Consider the following 17,128-nt stretch of genomic DNA (forward strand, 5'->3'; position numbering starts at 1 on the left):
ATATGCACAGTTTTGCGGGGCAGGTGGGGCAAGGGGGTTGCTGGGTTTTTTTAGTTCTGGTTCTGACACAGGATTATTTTCCACCAGAGTGTCTACTTTTCATGTTCGTTCTGGCATTTGTTTCAGTAGAGCTGTTCACACTTTATTTTCAGTTTAGCAGAGATTGCTGGAACCATGCATTTATCTAACTTACATGCACCAATATACAGTTTTATCTGTGCAGTATGTAAACCTTGTTATGGTTCTAAGTATGCTATTTTTGTTTCTGCCAATAAATTCTGCCAGAGTCTGAAGCTAAAATTATTACTAAAGTAGATGGTTTATTTTTTAAATTAGAGAGATGATCAGAGCACAAGGACTCTGCCATGGACAAGCACAAAGTATCATGGAATTGTTTTGAGCTAACCTCATGCCAAATTGTTTATAACATATAACATTTCAGTGCTGGAAGAAACAAAACTTTTAGTCAACACTGTGAAACAGTAGCCTTTGGCAAACTACTTCAGCCATTTAAAATCCAGGTTCAGCACTTAAAATGTCTCCTTATTTAGCAGTATTGAGTTTGTTCAAGCACCGAACATTAATGCTGGTGGTTATGAGGGGAGCAGATGCTTTGTGAGGCTGTTGGGCATGTGCTGACCCTGCGCTCTGCCCCACAGATTCAGAGAACAGCTACACGCTGAGCTGTGGCGTTCCCGTCCAGCAAGGCAAGGCCCAGCAGAAACACAACGCGACCCTGCCCAGCTGCACAGGTAGGTGCCCTCCTGCTCGCGGGGCCGTGACATGACACCTCGGAGTTGGTGATGACATTCCCAAGACCATTTGGGAGCTGCAAGACACACTGCTCTCAGGTTACATGAGGCCAGAATTAAGGTAGATTGTATTTCATGATGCACACACTCGCTTTTCTGCAGCCTCTCCTCGACGGCTGGAGCATGCTTAATTGCACTTCAGCCCAGCACTGGTAGGTCAGTACAGGAGTGGTGGAGGTTTGACATATATTTCGTATGGACAAATACTTAGAATTGTTTACTTTCCATAGTCCAGAGAGGCAATATCAAGCATATAAAAATGGCATTTCTTCCCAGACTTGGAAGTGAGCTGGAGGGGCCTCTCAGTAGCAGAGGGTACAGTGGGTCCTAGCCTTCACCCGCCATGTCCTTCTGTAGGAGCACAGATCCTCCTACTGGGGATTCCCAATGAAAAGGTTACGAGACTTTCATAAGCACATGCTGTGTTTTGTTCATCTTGTTCTCAGAAATGGTTGGATTATTTTTGCAGAGGCATCTTAAAGCTGATACTCAACATAAAAAGTTCAGGTCAAAATGGTTGAAGTCTGGCAAAATTAGAAGCAGCTGTATCAGCATCCAGCAGCGGGAAGCATCAGCCCACTTTGCGTATCATTACCTGCTGTACTTCTCTCCAATTTGCCAGTTCTCTAACCACATATTTCTTACATATTTGGAATGCATTAGGAGGTGCAGTGCTGTGGAGTGAGGTAGCACAGCAGCAGATGTGTCTGCTGGTGGCACAGGGACAGGCTACCTCTGTAGTCCTGGCTCAGCAAGGCCCTCCCAAGGAAGGAGGGACCCACATTGTGGCACTTACCTGTGACCACCCTCCACCTGCTCCGGGTCCCATGGTCAGCCCCCAGCAGCTGGCAAGTGATGAGCCAGGCCTAGCCTTATCCACCATGGATTTTGTGAGGAAGTCAGCCAGCAGCTACATTTTCTAAGCAGTGCACGGCTGTATAACAGCCTTTAAAGTCACAAGGCATAACTGGCTTGGATTGAAAGCTGAAGAATAAATCTTGCAAGTCATGGATCGCAGTCAAATAAAGAAGTTTCCTTTGGATGGTTTTCAACTGCCAACGGCGTAGCTCCACTAAATTAATCTTATTCCTGGTTGGCATTAGCAAGGGCAGAACTACAGCCAAGTAACATGGGAAGTCACAGACACAGAGTCAGAAAAAACAAAAGGTAGGATTTAACCTTTTTCATAGTAAGAGACAAATTCACCCAAATTCCACCAGGACGTGCAGGCCTGCTGGAGGGAAAGTGCATGTGCAGAGTGTGTGCAATACCAGCAAATTCAGTGATCCTTATAGGCTTAAAAGCGCTTACGTACAAAAATGAACCTATGGCAATGGTTCGTCTTGGGTGAGGTGTATAACTCTTGGGCTGTCTCTTTTCTGTGTTGCAAGAAGACTTGGAGTCTGTTTTGAAAAATAAGTTTTAGATTTCATTTCATCTGCATCCCAAATGACAGCTTTTTACTTTACATCAACAGATTCATTAGCCCCTCCAATCAAGCAGAAAGCTCGTTTTAAAATTAAAGATGCAAAGTGCCATTTACGGCCTCGCAGCAAGGAAAAAACAAAAGATTCTGGGAAGCAAGCTGGTTTAGGTACGTGTTTTCTTCTAACATGTAAACAGCATTCTATTTTTTTGTTTGTTTACTTGCTTTTTTGCAGATTTTATTTTCATAGTGCCCTGGGTTTGGATCTAACAGTGCTGAAATGTCACCAGTTGCTTTGAGAATTCTTTGTTGAAAAGTACATGAGTTTGGAATTAAGCTGATCCTTTTGCTGGCATTGGTAATGGTAGAAATATCCTGACACAAAAAGCTATGACCAATGCAAAGCTATATGAAACAATGTCGGTGTGGTTTGGTTTAGTTTCCCCAAATGAAATTTTAAAACTGATACATATTTAACAGATCTTCATGACATTTATTTCTTGTCTTTCATACCCTTGGTATCACGACAGGGACAATTAAAGAGTGTTTGTGTGTTATTGATATGCAATTCCACAGCTTAAAATATTTGAAGTTCATTTAACTCAAAATTTGCCATATTTTAATACATAGTATTGATATAATTGCAACAGCTCATATTGTTGCTTAAAGCAATTTAGCAGATTACAGCAAACATCTGCTGTTGATAGATCTTCTGTTGTGAATCTGTTTTACCACCACTTTTACTAGTGAGTAAGGAGTCATAGAAGAGCCCTGAACAGAGAAGAGTAAAAATAGCTGTCCTAAGAAATTGCTAATGGTTTAAAGATTTTACTTCTAAAATTTGAACTCATATTTTATCACTACCCTGCAATCTAAGACATTTATCTCTCTAATTTCCTAAGTATTGGCTTTAAACAAGTCTCAGTTGTCAAGATGCTTACCTTGTCCTTATATATCGTCTCCTGCTTTTTTAATAAGAAGTGATTATCAGACTAACTTTTAAAGGCACAGAAGTTGAAACTTTTTTTGGTCCATACAGTCACTGTGGGAATATATTTCTCGGATGCATTTCCTTGTCCTTTGTTTGCTTTGCTTCGCGTGTGTTACGTCATCTGAAATTCTGGGTCTAACAGTAAGGTTACACATAAGTGACGAAGGCATTCAGTTCCTCTGCCTTGTGATAGGACAAGAGGAAGTAGCTTCAAGTTGCACCAGGGAAGGGTCAGTTTGGATATTAGGAAGAATTTCTTCATGTAAAGGGTTGTCAGGCACTGGAACAGGCTGCCCGGGGAAGTGATGGAGTCACCATCCCTGGGGGTGTTTAAAAGGCGTTTAGATGTGGCACTTTGGGACATGGTTTAGTGGCAGACTTGGTAGAGTTAGGTTAACAGCTGGACTTGATTATCTTAAGGGTTGTTTTCAGCCTAAATGATTCTACGATTTCCCCTCAGATAAAGCTTTCCAATGTATTTTCATAACCTCACAATCAAAGGCTTTTAAAACTTTTGATATTGGATGGTTGTCATTGCTGAAAGAGTACCAGTTGGTACTTTCTGGAGGCCCAGGGCTGCCACTCTTAGGAATTTATGAAAATTTACTCTCTTGCTTTGTTTAGCCATCAAATGACTGTATTTAATATTGCTCATCTTAACTAATTTCTGCAAAGAGCTTGCTAATCCTTATGCAGAAAAGAGACGGGCAATTATAGGCATTAGAGGTACCACTGTGCAGCTGAGCACCACCACACTGTATTTTTGCCTCCTGCATTCACTAGCAAAATGAGCAAACCCAAAATTGCACAGAGAAGGAGGTGTCTAACAACACATGTGAAATGTTATAATGCCTGTCACTGCATTCATGATAACCCAGCTGAGATATCGCTTATTAGCCTGTCACTTGCTGCTTTGCTACTTGATTTCTTTTCTGTGTTGCTTCTCTTATGCAAAGGAGGTCAATTCCCTTGTACAGACAACTGCCAAGTGACGTTCGTGAATCTCAAGTGTGATTCCTCCAAGAAGAAACGCCGAGGCCGCAAGTCGCCATCAAAAGAAGTGTCCCATATCACCGCAGAGTTTGAAGTGGAGATGAAGTCAGAAGAAGTCTCAGGTTTGTGGAAGATCTGTCTGTGGAGATAAATCAGAATTCAGTTCCTCAGAGTGTTGTTAGAATCTCTTTGATGCTGTTTCATCAAGCTGCCATGCAAACCTTTTAGCATAAGCCTCATTCAACAGCCTTGCCAAACTCAGAGTTCTAGAGGTTTAATTGAAAGGAGTCAGGAATGAAATTAAGCCAGAAGAACATAGATTGAACCAGCAGCAAAATTCCTTCAAAGCCTCGAGTTAAGTTATGTGCTTCAATTTAGTCTGATTTCTTTAAACAGCACAAGTGCTAATTGATGCACAGCGAGTATAAGGATTAGGTAGAAGTTCTGCAACTATGACGATAAAAATATCCTCCTAAATGTAAGTTGCTGAAACTTCAGTCTGAGAATCAAACATTTTTATTAATGGTTTCATAACAAGCCTCAGGAAGAAAGAGAATTGCTTCAAGTTATTAATGAGATGCGATATTATGCTATAAAATCCAGCCAAAGAAAACGTGGGCTGAATTCTATAAACATGTCAGTCCTCGAAGGCAGGTTTCTTAACCCTGAGGAATACCTCAGTAGCCAAGTGATTCAGACAGTAATTGTGCCAGGTAGCACCTGTCTTTGTGTCACTTGAGTATTTTGATCAGGGAAGTGGGAATTATTCCTAATCAACTCAGTAAAGCATGGGCAGAGAAAATTCAGCAACCTTAGTAGTGGTAGACTGAATGCGTATCTGGAAGCACCACACAGCGCTCTGCCCATGCACTCAGTATAACCAGATTTCTTAATGCTGGAGTTAGGATATCAACGCCCAGTCTGCACTTATTACAGGCTGTGAAACTCAGCTTGATGGACCTCAGTGTACTGTCTTAGCCCTTTAAAAGGCCTGATTTTGAATACAGTGAGCTGCTTCTACAATTTATATGGAGAAGGCAGTGAAGCAAACAGAGGTGTCGTAGTGTAATGCAAGCTAAGCTTTTTGTGAAGCACCTCTTTTTAAACATGAATCTCAATTGCTTCTAGTTTTCTTATCATTTCCCATCTAGACACCTGTAACATTGACTGTGTTCGGAAAAGGATGGAGCAGAAGCTGCAAACTGCAATCAAAACATTGAGGAAATCTATTAATAAACAGCAATTTTACATTCAGTTTTCTGGGACAGAATATGAAGTGGCTCAGAAGCCAGCTAAAGCTACTGAAGGGCATGAAGCGTGCAGTACAGGGCAGGTGCTGCAGGAGGGAAAATGCGGTAAGTCCCAACAACTCTGTTCAGCTATATGCCTCGAAACAAAGAATTCAAAATGTACTTGTCCCTAGTGAGCTGGGCAGCAAATCTATGAAATAACGGAAGATTTAGATCAATATTATGCAGCATGTGTGCATGGACCACTGGCAGTTTGTAAGACTTTAAAGGGAGTTCATTAAATGATTGCAAGAAAACAAAAGCAGCATATATATGCATACATTCTCATGCTGTCAGCTGGTATGTATCAAGGCCTGCCACAAGGCGATGTTGGCAATCAGTTCCCAGTTGCTCCCAGCATCTTAAGAAAACATAATTACAATTCTGTAAAACAACAAAATGGTGTTTGCATAGATGCTGTGTGTTCAGTTTCATATAACCTCTCTTATTCTCCTTGTCACCAAATAATCCATGACCCATGGATATATTTATATTTAACACTTAAGACATCCGATAAAAAAAGAAAAAATTATAGAATTCTATTTTAACTTTATGTAAAATACCAAATTTCTTTAAGCCTTTTCCGAGGTTATCAGGCTTTACTGGGAGCAAGGTGCTAATCCAAACCTATTACTGGCAGCTCTCAGCACTGCAAGCTTTCTAATCACTTAGAGTCAACTTTTCAAAGTCAGCGTATCTATTTTTCCAGCATCTTTTGGACGCCATGTGATTTACAAGCAAGAAAAAATAGCTAAGTGCAGACCTGATAGCTGCCCCTAATGAGTTGGTTCAGAGTCTGTTTTCATCATACAGGAACAGTGATTTAGAAACAGTATTGAAAGACGGTTGCTATTAGTGTCTAGAATCACATGCATTTTAACTATATATATCCAGCAGAGAAAAACATTTAATGCAGTTACATGCTTTGTTGCAGCAAGAAAAGCATGTGGATTCGTATCTGTACTTAAAATGCTTTCCGGTTGGGGTATTTGAGTGCCAAGAAACATAATACACAGGGATACACTGCCCTCAGAGAAATCTCTAAAACTGATCTCAGGCAACAGACTTTTTGCAGTTGTGTTCCATAAAACCAACGCATAAATGCATCTAGTGTAAAATAAAACCTCACATCACTTTCTGTACGTTATGCACCCCTGTCTTAATTAAACTGCAAAACACTGTTTTAAGACTGCATCAGCTTTATTAACAACATATGTCTGGTAGGCACTTCAGTGCAGTACAGTGCCATTTAATGGCTTAAACAGTAAAAGAAGGACTTCACCCTGATGTAAATTGACCTAGACCACAAGGGAGATTGGCCTGTTTACATCAGATGAGGATCCCGGACTAACATATGCAAAACATACGCCACTGTAATACTGGGGCCAAAGAGATCCATCGTTTCTAAATGTTTGATATAAAGGCAAATGCTGTGATCAAAATGAAAGTCCTTATGTAGATTCCCCTTTTCTTTTCTCAGTTACCTGCAGCACGGGCACCTTTTATAGCGGAGAGCATAATCAGTGCGTTCCTTGCTCACCGGGAACATACCAAGACACAGAAGGTCAACTTACCTGCGAGCCTTGCCCAAGTAACGATGGACAGGGAGTAGCAGGCGCCCGGAACGTGTCAGAATGTGGAGGCAAGTTTAATTTCATGATAAAAGGATTAGGTGTTGCCACACAGCCTGTGAGGCATGGAGGCTAAAAGAGGGGAGAGCCTTCCACACTTCTGTCTTGTAAAGGTAACAGAAGAAATCTCTGTGCACTTACAAGCAATACACAAAATGTTTTGGCTTGTTCCATCCGCTGACATTGCCGACAAGAAGATGAGGCCTGCTTCAGCAATGTGAGTTATGGTATGGAAATGAGCAAGTGAAGCAAAACACTTTGCTTCAAGTCAGGTATGGAATCTGGACATACTTCGACTTGTAAGGACTTGTCAGGTATATTGTGAGCCAAAAGGATGGATTACTTTGGTGAGTCTAATGAACTTGCTGATTTAATGTTTTGTATGGGATGCAGTTTACCTGGCCTAATGGGCAGCAGTCATCATTTTGAGATAGTTATGCTGCAGGAATCTGTAACCTGGACTCAGGGCTAATGACTACAAGTTTCAATGCTGCTTGAATTCACTGTAGTGAATTGGCAAGTGATGTGGCATCTCTGACTCAGCTTCACAATACATGAATTAGATGATAATTATGATAATACCTGATTTCAGAAGAGTGCTCTGAAGTTCTTTGTTTATTCTTCTACTGTAACTTGATCAAGGTTTTAAGACACAACTGCTAATTATTTTATTTACCTTATTTTATAAGTAAAATCTAGTTTATAGCAGATACATTATTTGACTTTGAAAGAAATGTTGTATCTGCTACACAAGTTCTAACTTCAAAACTCATCCATGTGATGTACATTAATGCTTTCTTCACAGATATCTAGAGAGAGCACACAATGAATGATGCTTAAGAAATTGTCTCTTTTTCCCTGTCCACTGAATAAAAAAATAATTCTAGTGTCTCCAGTCCAAATGTACGGTAGATTTTGGTGATTTACTGTATGAAGGAACTATCACAGAAAAATCCTTGAGATGCTTGTGCATCTTTGTTATGTTGACTTGTATTTTGCCAAAATCGAACAAGAATAGATAATTTTTTAAAATCTCAGTTTATAAAGGTTGAATTTAGTATACTGACCTAAGCAGCACAACAACTAGGGGAAAAAGATTGTTTTGTTTGAAGGCTTACATATGCATTTTTGTTCTGCACGGCAACAAAGAGAAACCCTTCTGATTATTTTTGTAGAGTGGATCTGCCTAAAAATGTTTGTTGTCAGATCACAACAGTCTGTTTTTCTGCTCAACTCTCCCCTTTCCTCTTTCTCCGGAAGTGGAAAGAGGGAATATGCTTTGGACTTTGTAAACCTCCCTGACAAAGATTTTGTCAAAATGCCTCCATAAGATGTGTCAGCATGTGTGATGGAACAGTGTATTCTGATGAACACAGATTTTGTTAGAAATGCACTCACCATCTGTAAACAATAGTATTTTCACATCATATCTTCTGGACCAGTAATGCCTGTGTAGTAACAAATAAGCTATGACAGAAATCCTCACCCTGACAGGTGAGGCACATGCAGCAAGATTTTAAGTGCCTGTTGCGTAGAACTCTTATGTTGTAGCTGCAAGCGAATAAGATGTTGTGATACTTAAGTTGCATGAGATCCATGCAGGTACAAGGCCAAGACACAATTAGGAAACTAAGTCGTTTGGGGCATTTCTCAGGGAAATCGCCTCAGATTAATTTTGTTGGTAATTTCAATGCAGAAGTCAAGAAGGGAGCAAGTTAGTTTATCCTTACATACTGGTAAGGACTGAGACATTTTGCTGCTGCAAGCATCAGTTATTTAGCAGTATTAACACCCAACTGTACCTCTTCTTTAAAAGGATGTCTGTAAGCCACACTTCACAAGTACATAATTTTCACACTAAAATCCAGATCCAAATCCCACTCTCCATGAACTGCCTTAATGTTAAAGTCCAGCGACCAATTGGATCAGACCAGGTGGGTCAGTTTTGCTACAAAAACAATATCAGAATTGTCTTCAAATTAGTAACGGTCATACTATTTTTCAGATGTCTGTGTCACAACAGCCAGCTTGTATGAACATATTCGAGCTAGCTGGGATGTTAGCAAAACTAAATCCCAGAGATCCTGGTCCCACAGCTGTCCATAGGGGTTTGACTTGCGTGGGGACAGAACTTGAACTTTGCTTGTGCTCAGGATCTCTGGTTTATCCTGAGCACCATGTATCTAAGATGCTGGAGGCCCCCAATATTTCCAAGCAAGTATCCAGGGTTCATAAGAGATCCCAACCCCACCTAGAGCTCTCAAAACTTTCAGGTTTTCAAGCCAGTTGCTCCTGCCAGCTGTTCAGTTCTCAAGGAAGCTAAATTACAAAGTATTGGGATTAGGAAACCTCAGGGCACATATAACATCTCCAAGTGCTGGTCTCCTAGGCTGGAGTGGTGTGAAGACACACATTAACGTCATAATTTTGAATAACCTGACATCCTGATTCTCAGGCAGGTTGTCAAGGAGTAAAGTATTCAAGCTAGCAAGAACCAAGCCAAACGAACACCTATCAGAAACTGCCTGGAGAGCAAGTTTTGAAACTATCCTGTGTCTGTCAGTAGACTCATTCACAAAGTGCTTTGCTTTACACAAATCACCCTTTTCTGGCAGAAGCGCTTCTGACAAGCACGAGTTGTCACAGCTACCTGGAAAGCTGCTGGTGTCAGCTATTCTCACAGACAGGGTGCTGGACTGGTCCCATCCAGTCTGGTAAATCGCATGATCTGCTGTTTCCATACCTATGATGTAAAAAAATTTTTAAAAATTACTTCCTCCATAGATTTGGTGTGAATGTTCATTTTTTCCTACAAAAGGCTTTGAAATTCTCAGATTAAAGACTTGGTGAAAGTATAAAGTATTCAAACAACATCTTAATAGAGTCCTTGCAATAAAAGGAAAAGAAAAAAAAGAAACATAGATAGCAAAGAGCTTATTAAGAAACCAGATGTATTTACTGGCGATGTTTTTAGGAAGCTAAGAAGCAGTTACAGGAACAATACAAAATCAGCAGGTAAGATAAGAATTTGATCTGCAGCTGTCTTGCTGTAATGTGTTTAACTTAAAGGAAGCATTGCTAAGTGCTAAGTACTTTGTCCAGAAAAGTCGGCTCACTAATACAGATGATCATTTTCCATTTCTAGGGCAGTGTTCTCCAGGGCACTATTCTTCAGATGGCTTTAAACCTTGTAGAGTCTGTCCTTTTGGTACATACCAGCCTGAACCAGGAAGGACCCTCTGCTTTCCATGTGGTGGTGGGCTTGTGACCAAGTATGAAGGTGCTGTTTCCTTTCAAGACTGCGAAACTAAAGGTGAATTTAAAACCTTTCCACAATTCCTGTTCCTGCTGCTTACCCTTTTGTTTATAATCTTCACTGCCAAGGGGCTTTGGAAGACTCCAAAACAAATGTAGTCACTGCATATAGAAACACGGTGTGTGATTAGATTAAATTAAATTAAATGGTGAGGAAATCTGTAACCTAGGAACGATCTCCCAAGGTTGTGGAGACTGAACAGGCTTTACCTTTTTTTTTGGAATTTACCACCGGCAGGTAGAGAGTCAGCGCTGCAAGTGGTAAGTGAATCAGCCCCACTGCATGGCGAGAAATAAGACAAACTTACATTAGACAGTGCTTTAGCCTTCAAGTCCTGCATATTTTTATTCACCAAATTAAAAAAACTAAACACTATAGAAATTATACAAAGTTAAGGATTTATTATTAATGGACTAGGCAGAAGCTGTAAGTGTGCAACACATTGTATGGTCCATAATGTCAACTTCCAGTGCAAATGCTGAAGAAGGAATCTGCCCAAATCCATTTTGGTTTAGTTACTGGCCCTGCCAAACAGACATGAATGGAAACCTCTTTCCTGCCATTGGGAAAGGCATTTTTATTGTTGAGGCAGATGTGCATCAGCTTCCACTTATTACAGACTCATTGGAAACCACTATTAAATGCAGTGAGAGATATATGTAGCACGTGTTGCTAGTTCATAAGGGTTTAGCTCTAGTCTTTGGAACATAATTCTAGTTAGAAGGTCCTTTGTCATGGGAAATATGGGAAGCTGGGGTCTTTTTTGCCTTTTATGGCCTAATGAATACATTGCAGAACAGGGATCATGAGGCATGTCCAGGGTAGAGGAAAGTTCTGCACCTAAGATTGCTACTTTCTGAAGATAATACACCTCATACCTTACAGTTCATTGTTCTCCTGGACACTACTACAACTCTACAACACACAGATGTATTCGATGCCCTGTGGGAACATACCAGCCTGAGTTTGGTCAAAACTACTGCATCACCTGCCCTGGGAACACAAGTACAGATTTTGATGGCTCCACTAATGTTACACACTGCAAAAGTAAGTTGCAATTATATTAGTTGTGAGGTGAAGCATATCTCTCCATGCATCAATAGAGCACAATATCTTCTATCAGAGTAACTGCCATTTTATAATAATTATAAAATACTAGGAGATATGGTTATGCATACCATTGCCAGGTGATCACTCATGACAGTGAAATCTTCTCATAGGTTTTTTTTGCAGTATTCAGCCCACTATCTTCAATTACCAATTTAAGTATCCCCAAGGATTCCAGTGTAATTTTATTTTATCTTTATCAACAACTGATTATTTTATGCAAGCATTTTTTTCATCCCTACTATGCTAATTTAAAAGCACGTCTCTGTAATAATTAGGTAATGTCATCTAAAATAACTATTCATGTGCAAGTCTGTTGGAAGTTTTTATTCTGATTATGTGCCATGTATCTCTGAAGCCCTTCATCATTTCTAGTATAGTTTGAACAAATTAGATACTTGTAAGGAATTTGAAGGAGTTTTATGATTTATCTATAAAAGAAAACCATGCTTGTCCCTTTGCTGTTTTAGATACTCCCTGTTTTCAAACCATTTTCTGATCTTGCATAATTTTTGAGCAAAATATTTAAACATATATCTAGTTTTATGTGAGTGAGTAGACCTGGAGATATCAAGCTTAAATTACTTAGTGAATCGAGCTTCTGTGGCAAATTCAATAGGAGTTTTGAAAGCTCAGAAAGTAGAACCTGATCTGTCAGTGGACATTCTTTATTTCACTTAATCTAAGATAAGGCAGATCTGTAATCAAGATAAAGTTGGCTATTAGGATCATCACACTCATTCAGCTAAATCCACTTAAAAACCAAATGAAGTTAAACCAGAATATCTTCTGCATGTCAGTATTGTCTTAGCAGTAACCACTGTGCGAATATCTCCAAAATGGGATCATGTTTACTTACCTGTGTTCATTTCTTAATCAAATGACAAAGCAGCCTGAATGAAGCATTGAATCAGTTTATACACTGTAGATTAAGGTTTTTAAAATCAGTTGGGTCAGCCCTGCGGATCAAGGTATTCCTCTAAAGGCTTTCCGTGCTAAACAAAGAGGCAGCTGGAAGAGAATGTACGCATTTCTAAAGCCACAAGGAGGAGTTTAGACTTGCTCTTGACAGATCTAGAAGAACAGCTCATATTAGCTAATCAGCTAACACAGATGCTAATTTATGTTTCTCCACAGACCAGCACTGTGGAGGAGAACTTGGGGATTATACCGGTTACATTGAATCGCCCAACTATCCTGGAGACTACCCTGCTAACGTTGAATGCATTTGGAATATAAATCCACCCCCAAAGAGGAGAATACTCATCGTAGTACCTGAGATATTTCTCCCAATTGAAGATGAATGCGGTGATGTTTTAGTAATGAGAAAAAGTGGTAAGTTGCCAGACGTGTTATATAAATATTTATTGCAAACTGACTAAGTGGAAAGTTCATGTTGAAGGTATGACTGTCTTCATCTATCCAGTGTTTCTAAACGGATTCCTGAATGAACTGGCATAAGCAAGTTAAAACAGAACACTGTATCAGTAACAATTAACAGAGTGATATTAACTATTCAGGTGTCTTGGCTGAATCACAGAGCAGTTAATGGGCTTCTGTCTGGCCCAGTTACCACATGGGATAAATTGCTGCCACTCTAGGAGTCAACAAAGTTATGTTAAGTTATATTGGGAGAGCTGTCTCCTATCACCTGTTCAAACTGTTGTCTCTACTTATCCTTTTCATGTGTGTATATATATATATATATATATATATATATATATATGCTGCAGTTTTCCTAAATCTGTGCAGTGACATGGGCTGGTACACCCAACACCCTCAAGAAATCCAAAGTTTTCCCAGTTTTTTATGGAGTGGGGCTTGTGTTGTGTCTTTGATTATGAAGTTAATTCAACAGCATCTGAAGTTAAGACACCAATGAGGTGCACTCCTTCTTCATTTCTACATAGGCATCCAGCTTCTGGTGATCTGTTGCTAAATTTCCTAAAAGCACCAAACCTGAAATGCAATTGTTTAAATGGAGCTTTATTTAAAACAGCATCTTTTACCTGCTAAAACAGTGTATTTTATTTGCTAAAACAATTTTCACAACTTTTTATCCTTGAGGGATTGTCTTGACATCTCTGTGTATCAGATTAGTACATGGAGAAACATCACCGTAGATGGAATGAAATTGTATCTGTCCAGATCAGTTTTTTAAAAGCAAACCACTTACTGCAGCAAAACAAATCAGTCATCCTCCTAATCCCAAACTGTGGTTCCAACAGTGAGTAAAGGCAGGCACATCAGGGAAAAGTGTGACTTTCACTTCAGTACCCATACCAGTACCAAAACAACAACAACACTGGAAAATGAGGGCAGTTTTTCAGATATGTGATTTTTGATCTTCGTATGTTTGGCATCGTAAGAGTAGATCTTCCAAGGATTTATCATAGTTCCTGTAAGGTCAGCTGCTAACATTACCAATCGCAGTTGCAGAGTCACATTTAGATCCACTTTCTGCACTTCAGGAGTCCAAATCCCATTCAATTAAAAAGATCTATTTTTGCTATCATTGTTGGAAGTTGAATCAGCCCTAGCAAGTACAGATTTTAGGTTACCTTTGTTATTTTCCCTAATTAACCTGTGCCTATGGGGTGTTTGTTTTGTTTTAACTAGGTAAGAAGCTATATTTTCCTTTTGTTTGAAATTCATTTCAACTTAGAGGAGCCTCACAATACATGCATAATGATTTGAAGCCAACCTATACCCTCCATCTGTTATTTATGTTAGGGGCAAATGGGGGTCTTTCTGGTTCCCAGCTATCAGCTTTATTTCAGTATAGATAAATGACATTTTCTTTTCAAACCTATAACCAGGTATTTTGTGCTGGGAGGTGCTGGTCTATTGATCCCAGAAAGAAAGGGCACTTAGACTCTGTAAGGTATCATTTAAAATGTTATCTATTAGAGGTATCATTGTAAGGACAGAATAGTATAGATAATCCTACATCCCTTTAGATGGTGGGAACCGCAGGCATCAAACAGGCCTCTGATCCACACGCAGCATGCTGGGCAGACTGTCCACAGAAGAGATTTTGCCCTTTCAGTTATTCAAGCCATTACAGGCTTTTCTTACAAGGAAACAACTCTATATATAATTTCTCCTGTCAAACAGAAACAATGTTCTCATGAGAACTTCTTGCTGCACTTTTAGATAAAGGCAAGGACAGGCAGTAGCACAATCAGTGGTACCAAGTGGGACCTGCCTGCAAGTTCCTCTCATGACAGAGAGCAGGCCAAGGTTATCCTGCAGTTGTGGGGTTTGTGCCACACAACACAGGCCCGAAGGCCACACTGGACATACAGCCCAGCACAGGCCTGGCTATACCCAGGTGGTTAACTGTTCTGTGGTTCCCTAACCCCTTGGTGCACGATGATCTTTCGGTCAGAACCATGACACCAGGCTCTTACATTCTGGTAAGTGGTTTATTCCTCTCAGCTGAACTCCCCAAAATGAGTGTGGTACAAGCTGGTTACTGCATCTACCTGGGGAACAGCTGATTTGTTTTTTACCTGTCTGGGCCCAGCATATGGGAACCCTGGAATTCAATGCTAGACTCGTACACAAAATAAGTAATAGTGATAGCAATTTTATATAAATAACATTTATTTATTTAACCTTCTTTCTAGCTTCTCCTACCTCAATTACTACATATGAAACATGTCAGACTTACGAGAGACCTATTGCATTTACCTCAAGATCAAGGAAGCTCTGGATTCAGTTCAAGTCAAATGAAGGAAACAGTGGCAAAGGATTTCAGGTCCCATATGTGACTTACGATGGTGAGAAAGGGATTGTTTTCCATCTGTGTGTTATATCTGAATTCTAGAAAATCATCCTTTAGAATCTCTTTTATGTTGATGACAGGGAGAGAAGAATGAGGAAAAACTTGATGTAGTTCAACTTTTAGTTCATTTAATTACTTTAAAACCGGTTGCAAAGACTTTGAAATAATGCCTAATTTTATTCTTATTACTTTTTCTAATACTTTAAGGACGGGCAACAAGTTACACAGAATTCTTTAAACTTAATCCTTATCCCACTGTATTCAGTGTGACTCCTTTTAATTGGCATTTATCCCTTGCATAATGAGAATAACATTGGCTGCCTTGCACTTTAGGAAACCTCTTCATCAAGTCCTACTGGTAACCCACAAAAATTTGAAAAGTATAAATTAATAAAGTCCAAAGTCTAGAAGAAAAAAACAATGATGCAAAATAAATATTTTTTCAGTAACCACTTTAATAAATCTACATTTTAAACCAGTCTGGCTTGTCATATAAATTACGCTTTAAACTGTATATTTTGGGACATTGAGATTATTTCCGTTTTAACAAAACTAAGACTTTTCTGTGATACCTTTGGCAGCTGTTAGTCCATCTCTCTTCCAAACACGAGTGCAATTTTGTGAATGATGAGAAAATCTGTATTAAGCTGGTGATTCAAGAATCAAAATGAGAGCTGTTCTCAGAGCAGAATACAAGGATCCGTTCCTAACTGTGCTGCTGTGTAACCTCTGACAGTCATTTCATATCCCTGGCCAGCTTTCTTATCTCTAAAATGCACAGAATAAAGCATTATTATCTGGAGGGAGTGGTTTTCTGTCGATAAATTAGTATTTGTAAGGATAATTCAAAATTACCAGGCTAAAGCAGTACAGAATGTTAACGTGATTAGACTACAGTGTCTTGAGTTACACTGAATAATAAACTGAATGCTACATTTCTCCACTCTGTCTTGAGGAGGAGTTCTGGGTATTATCCATCCAAAGGATGTCACAGACAGTCACTCAACTGATCTTTATTTTTCAGAGGATTACCAACAACTAATAGAAGACATTGTTCGAGATGGACGGTTATATGCATCAGAAAACCATCAAGAAATCCTAAAGGTAAGAAAGTTCTGCTTTATCTGAGGCTAACTAAGAATTCCTTTTGCTAAATATTTTCCTGAGATAGTTCTCATTACTCTGATAAGGTCATAATATTTAAACCTCAAGTGTGACCCCAAATTAAATTCTCTGTCTTCTGAGGTTTATGCTGGTATTTGGAGCAGCACAAAATCAGTAGCTCAGCTGGGGTGAGCACATGTGTACATCTTTGCTGAATCAGGAACTAAATGAAATGTATGCTAATGTGATTTTATATTAGAAAAATCAGTCAAGGAAGAATGAAAAACCTATTGTTCAAAGAGCCTTCTTCAGCCTCCGTCTGGCATGTGTTTAAATGAGTCATTAAGTTAGAATTTCCTGTGCATTAAAAAATGTGTTTACTTAAATCACTGTTCTGCCTCAACAAGACATAACCATAATGTAGCATTGTAAGCCGCCTATGAAACAGTTTTCCAAAGGCACAAGCAACTCATTGGAGGGAATTGGGGAAGAAGGCTGCTGGGCTGCCACAACTAACTGCTTAAACCTGAAAAGAACAAAAAAAAAAAGACTGCTCAGAAGGCAAAATTCAGCCTTGTAAATGTATGGCTTGGAAGGACAGGAGCTGATGAACAGCCAGTTCCCTGGCCAGCCCTGCCCCCGCCCTGCCAGTGTTCTCTCACTAGAGCT

General features: G+C 39.6%; 1 protein-coding gene across 1 annotated transcript in view; it reads left to right on the plus strand.

Annotated features, from left to right (window-relative positions):
* Positions 1-17,128, plus strand: part of SCUBE1 (signal peptide, CUB domain and EGF like domain containing 1) — a gene marked incomplete at its 3' end in the record, with an annotated part of 203,564 nt that overhangs the window by 185,844 nt on the left and 592 nt on the right. Inside the window, exons 13-22 of the mRNA XM_080363809.1 lie at positions 660-752; positions 2,290-2,406; positions 4,186-4,344; positions 5,374-5,577; positions 6,992-7,153; positions 10,288-10,455; positions 11,344-11,505; positions 12,703-12,900; positions 15,198-15,350; positions 16,380-16,459. Of these exons, the coding sequence (XP_080219935.1) occupies positions 660-752; positions 2,290-2,406; positions 4,186-4,344; positions 5,374-5,577; positions 6,992-7,153; positions 10,288-10,455; positions 11,344-11,505; positions 12,703-12,900; positions 15,198-15,350; positions 16,380-16,459 (1,496 nt within the window). The remainder of the gene's footprint in view (positions 1-659; positions 753-2,289; positions 2,407-4,185; positions 4,345-5,373; positions 5,578-6,991; positions 7,154-10,287; positions 10,456-11,343; positions 11,506-12,702; positions 12,901-15,197; positions 15,351-16,379; positions 16,460-17,128) is intronic.

This window comes from Nesoenas mayeri (genome assembly GCF_963082525.1).
Source record: "Nesoenas mayeri genome assembly, chromosome: 1".
In the NCBI taxonomy this organism is placed as follows: Eukaryota; Metazoa; Chordata; class Aves; order Columbiformes; family Columbidae; genus Nesoenas; species Nesoenas mayeri.